Raw genomic sequence first — 5,713 nt, forward strand, 5'->3', positions numbered from 1 at the left:
GAAATGTATGTGAGTTATTGATTATTTTACATCATACTATTATTATTGTTTAGGTTGCCAGATAGAGTTAATTGCAGACTGAAATGTTGCTCTATTTCTCTTAAAATAATAACTGTTGCTCCCAACATTTTAAATGTAGCCTATATTTATTTCCCACGACAATTAACATTTGTTTTTCACCAGCAGCTTCAGCTTCACGGCACCTTAGCAACGCGGTTGCCTCGCCACACAGAAGTTTCTGGTCGGAGTATTTTCATGTCGGACCCTCAATCAACACACATGGGAAACAGGTGTGTGTGTGTTTCTACTATCTTTTATACCCGGGTCTGAACGCGAACTCCGCGACTCAGAAGCGGCCAACTGAGCTCTTATCAGCTACTACAACGCAAGTTGTTGGGTTCAGGATGTTCGTCTGTTTTGTTATTTTCGTTTGTGCTTTGTCCGGTCCCCTTGTAACCGCAAATCATGTGATGACCGGTCAGCCTCATGAAGTCCCGGTAAACAGCACCGACGTTTTAAGGGCAGCTCGGTTTGCTGTGGTTGAATTCAACAGAGCCAACGCAGCAGAAGAACAGTTTACTTACACTATTGTGAACATAACATCGGCCAAAATCCAGGTAAAACTTAATTCATTGTGTCATGGTCAATGTTCATTAAATGTCATAAACATTTTGCCGGTAATGACTCCTGCTGTGTCCTGTAGGTGGTCGCAGGGATAAACTACATCCTGGATATGCATCTGGGACGTACGGTGTGCAAGAGAAACGACACTGCACACAGTACACCATGTGTTATCGACTCTGACTCCAAGGCAAGTTTTACATTGAAAGTGGTGCATACTCAGAAAAGAACTGACCCAAAAGCCTCAGAAAAAGTTAAAAAGTGTGCTCCCTATTTTTCTGCACCAGTACAATTTTCATTGTTGAAGTTAGTAAAATAATCCACTTGTTTTTTAACATTTTTTTCAGGAACTTCTGTGCCACTTCATTGTTACATATATTCCTTGGGAATATTCATATGTACTTACTCGAAAGAAGTGTCACCGACTAATTGACTGATTTATGATTGCTGCTGGTGGTGTTGCCTAGTAAACAGATTTCACTGAAATGTGTTTTGGTGTGTTTCTTAAATGGAATTTATTAATAAATTGTCCACAGCCTGTATTTTTGTTTTTTGTTAAACCAATGATTTGATTGGCTCTGAAACCTACCACTTGTTCTAACAGAGTTGAATAAATTCAGTGACCTGCACTCACTCAATGCATTGTATAGGGAAAACAAATTGCATAATTAATCCAGTGAGTGACCAGGGCGGCTTTACTGTGCCTCACCTCTCTGTGTGTGTGCTGGCAGCTGTAAGGCTCTGGTTGCTGTCAAGCTTGGTCAGACACATGGCTGCTAAACGGCAATGAGGCTACACCTCTCCTAACTGCTACACAGTCTCCAGAAGGGCTCTGCATGGAGGATTACAGGCATTTTCAGATTACTGCTCAGCAAGACTGAACTGTCTGCTGCTCTGACCCCTTTTTTTTAACAGGGTGAAAAAGCTCACTGATGTACAGATAAACACACAACACAGGGGGAAATTGTGTCAAATAATGTATGAGGATTTGTGGGTGTGGTTTGTTTGGGGAAACACTGGCATATAGATGTTTGTACCCTTTTTTTATTTTTCTCTTTTTGTGTAACTCTCACAAGAGCTGAATTCGGGGGGTAAAAAGGATTAGTGACTGTTAAAATGCATCTAATAGTAAACATTGCTAATTGTGTGGGGGCCAAAGGGGCAGTGTCTGTTTGGTTTTGATTACAGTAAACAGCCGCATGGATAAGCGGTTCACACATACACACACCCCGTCTCACCCAGCCCATAATATCTCTTCAACGTCGATGTCTTAATCAAACTGAGCAAAACATAAATAATTGGCTGGCACTGTGGATTAGGTAGCTGGGGATAGGAATATGGGGGAAGGGGATACTCCTTAACGTAGGATGACTTACATCCAAGCTCTGGTGCCAGGAGTTTGCGCTGTCCATCTGCCACTCTACCAACCCACTGACACACTAACAGGTGCGTGCACGCAAATACTCGTGTGTTTTTTGTGCACGTGCTTGTATACCCCACCCTGCACTCTGGCCCTACCCCTGTCCTCACTTAGCCTTTGCAGCAGATGGTGAGGGGCAAGGCTTGTAGCCCCCCTCCAAGCCACCAGCCCATCACTCCCCAATGTTTTCCCCCCCCACGAACACCACCCCACCCCTCTTTGTGTTGTTGAAGAGCCTGAGTGTTGAAAGGCGAGCCCCAGCTTTTCTCCCCCCCCACAAATTCTTGGCTGGCTGCCATTGGCGGGACTCAGTCAGGTGTCCTAATGCTTCAGTTAGGGGAGGAAACGCTGGTTAATCTGCCCATCGCGTGCCACCGGCCGTGGCCCTGGCCTCTTTGTGTCTGGCACCCCTCTGATCATCCCCTCCACCCCTTCATCTGTCTTTCCCCCTACTCCTCCAACCCAGTTTCTCTACTCCAAGACAGTGTCATCCTTTCTTAAAGATCATCTCCCTCTTCCTCTTGGGATGTTTTGTAAATACATTCTTTATTAGACATCAGTTGTTTTGAAAGTTGTAGTACATTAGGTTGCTGGAGCGGATAATTGTATTATCTCATTAGTCATTTAACCCTTCTCTATTTAGTGCTGACTCATTGGACATCCAGTAGGCCTCTACCTGGAAATGCACATAAATAGAAACTTTTTTTATAGTAAATCATTGTGAAATAATGTATTCGAAGTTTCTCCCAAATGAAAACTTAAGTCAACTAACAAAGTTGCTACCAATAAAGTTGAGGGTTTAATATATCAAATAACTATAAGAATAGACCGCAACATATTTATATTCTTCAAATGTTTTAATCCTTCATATCTTAACTTTATCATCTTATATCAGTTCTTTCATGCATCATCACTTAGGTGAAAGTCTATCTCATTATGCAGACGAGCGTCACCGCGAACCCCTGGAAGGTGCACCGCTCTGATTAGGATGAATGATGCTAAGATGCTTCTTGATACGATGTGGTTGCGTAACCAGAGAGGTCATTACCATTTGACCCCTGCTGACCTTTATTTTTGATTGACCCTGGGTTTGGTCATCGCTTCAGAGCACAGGCAGAGGTACAAGGTCAGAGTTCAAAGTATCCTCAGCTGCTGTCATGGAAACAGCAGTTTGCTCTTCTGATGGTCACTTTTAATCTTAAGACAATGGTTAATTTAAAACCATATTTTACATTTGCAGTTTATTATCCCACCTTTGGAAGGTTTAAAACTCAAACAACAAGTTTTTTTTTTCTAAGACTGTACAGCTAAACTTAAGATAATAATCTTTGTGGACTGATATTTGATTTAGAAAAACTGAATATTGATATACTGTGTAATGGTTTCCTTTCTTGTACTATTTCTTCCTGGGTTGATTTAGGATACTGGGGCAATTACTGCTCATTGTATTTTACAGACTAATTCTTTGTTATTTAGCTGCCATTTTTACATGATGTAAAAGGTGCTATGTGCAGAAAAGCAAATATCTCCTGTCTTTAGTGTTGCGACCGAAGCTTCGTGAGCCGCCATTGTGGCCAATCGAAACATACCCGTGGTTTGTTTTTCCACTTCCTGTTTGTGACCGTTGTGAAGGGTTTCTTTGCAATCAGTGCTGCGGCAGGGGGGGGAGGAAAATCAATACTTTCTATGTAACATGTGGCCAACGGAATAAGGGAATGATTTATAATGGGATGGCTACTCTTCGAATCAGATGGGATATGGGTTTGGTGGAGGGGAGGATGAGGGTGGCACACAGAGCCAGAGCAAGAAAAACTCTAAAAGGTTAAAAAAGTGTTTCCCTTCTGTTCATCGTGGCACCACTCCTCTCCTTTTTCCGCTGTCCCTCTCCTCTCTTTTCATCTTTCAGCACACCATGCTCTGACTGTCCCGCTTAATCTTAGCGCTGTAGTATTTTCAGACGGAAAACAAATGACACACACACACACACACACACACACACACGCACACACGCACACGCACGCACGCACGCACGCACGCACACACACACACACACACACACACACACACACACACACACACACACACACACACACACACACACACACACACACACACACACACACACACACACCAGGAGTTTAGCAGGTTGTGGACCACCAGCCAATAACAACATATGCCCCTCTCCTCTCCAGATTAATGGGAGCATGTTAATATTACCGTACAGTCGGAGAGGGAGGGATAGGGGCAAGGAGTAGGAGGGGGTGTTGTATGAAAGGTAGAGGGAGAGTGTAAGCGCTTTGCAGACAGACTGAGATTCAGAGAGAAGCACGAAGCAGGAGGAATGAGAGCAAGTCTGCAAGGGAATGAGGTTGAGAGCAAGTGTTGGAAAGAGACGGAAAGATGGAAGTCTGAGGCGGGAAACAGCCAGAGAAGCGAGGACATAACAACCATAGACAAATGTGTGTGTTAGCTTTATTGCAGTGGCCCCACCTACCCCTCCATCCTGTTAAGGAGGCACAGTCCTAAGGAGGAGGGGTAGGACCCCCTCAGCCATCGACACACACATGCTCTCTCTCTGGCTCACACACACACACTCTGCTCCGTGAGGGAGCAGTCGCTGAAGAGCTCTGGATAGACCATGCAAGGTTCTGCAGGTGTCCCACCCTTCTCTCATCACATAGATGCTTAGAAGGTACTATTCCCATTTGTTTCATTTCATTTCTGCGATATATTCCAAGTCTTCTTTAGTTTTATTGGGTCTGCAGTTTCTCCTTAGCTAGCAGATTTTGTCTCTTCGTTGTTTAGAGTAATTTGTGAGCATCTGCTGTTTATATGTTTGTGTGAGATTGCATGTGCGTTAGTGTGAGACTGCATGTGCGTTAGTGTGAGACTGGATGCATGCTGTTTACAAGCTCTAATGAAGCCGCAGACCTGACAACTTTAGTAGAGTGGTTTCTGTTAGCTACATGTGTTTGAGCTTGATTATTATTTTCATGTAATTCCTCATTTTCAAACGGATTTAACGGGCTTCACGGCTTTGGCCGATTGTTAGATTATTAAGTTTTGCATTTTTTTTTTAATGGTGCTCAAATCTAAAGGGTGGAGATGGACAAAGTGCGTTTGAATACTCTGTGTAGAACCTATATATGCGTATTCATGATGTTTCAGTACAGGCTTTCAAATCAAGTCTAGTAAAAAAACATGGCAGCAATTTTACAATATAAGCAAAGTATTGTGTTTTTAAAAAAAAAATGATAGTACTATGATGAGCGTGAAGATTTGATTGAGTATGTGTGAATATCAGGAGGTTTTTCCATGTGTTTTAGTGGTTGTGACAGAATGTACAGTAATACAGTGAGTTGAGTTGTGGCCTGCATATTTTTTGTCTTTTCATCATCAAAAAGTCGATTTATGTGTCACAGAAAAACTTAATTAGTCCAAGGTTGAAACATATTGTATTCAGTGATAGAGAAAGATGAGGGAAATGGCCAAAAAGGCTTGTAATCCTAAAACGTGGAGTGGGTGAGGGACTGGGTGAAGGAGTGGGTGAGGGAGTAGGGAAGGGAGCACATGTCTTTCATGTAATGTGCTGTATGGCCACCCAATACACCCCTCTTCTGCTCATACTACAGATGGAGGTACAGGAACAACACTCTTCTAATATATTGATAC

At 42.9% G+C, this 5,713-nt stretch overlaps 1 protein-coding gene across 1 annotated transcript; it reads left to right on the forward strand.

The window, feature by feature from the left end:
• Positions 1-224: 224 nt before the first annotated feature.
• Positions 225-1,107, forward strand: LOC117460133 (cystatin-like). The gene is made up of 3 exons (XM_034101382.2): positions 225-617; positions 704-811; positions 969-1,107. The coding sequence occupies exons 1-3, from the start codon at positions 405-407 to the stop codon at positions 1,056-1,058; spliced, it is 411 nt and encodes a 136-aa protein (XP_033957273.1). The 5' UTR covers positions 225-404; the 3' UTR covers positions 1,059-1,107.
• The last annotated feature ends 4,606 nt before the right edge of the window (positions 1,108-5,713 follow it).

The sequence above is a fragment of the Pseudochaenichthys georgianus genome, chromosome 15, assembly GCF_902827115.2.
Source record: "Pseudochaenichthys georgianus chromosome 15, fPseGeo1.2, whole genome shotgun sequence".
Taxonomy (NCBI): domain Eukaryota; kingdom Metazoa; phylum Chordata; class Actinopteri; order Perciformes; family Channichthyidae; genus Pseudochaenichthys; species Pseudochaenichthys georgianus.

Excerpts from the sequence above, each read along its gene's own strand:
- LOC117460133 (XM_034101382.2), top strand. The coding sequence starts at position 405 with ATGTTCGTCTGTTTTGTTATTTTCGTTTGTGCTTTGTCCGGTCCCCTT. Across the intron at positions 618-703 it reads TAACATCGGCCAAAATCCAG|GTGGTCGCAGGGATAAACTA; the intron begins GTAAAACTTAAT and ends TGTGTCCTGTAG. Across the intron at positions 812-968 it reads TTATCGACTCTGACTCCAAG|GAACTTCTGTGCCACTTCAT; the intron begins GCAAGTTTTACA and ends CATTTTTTTCAG.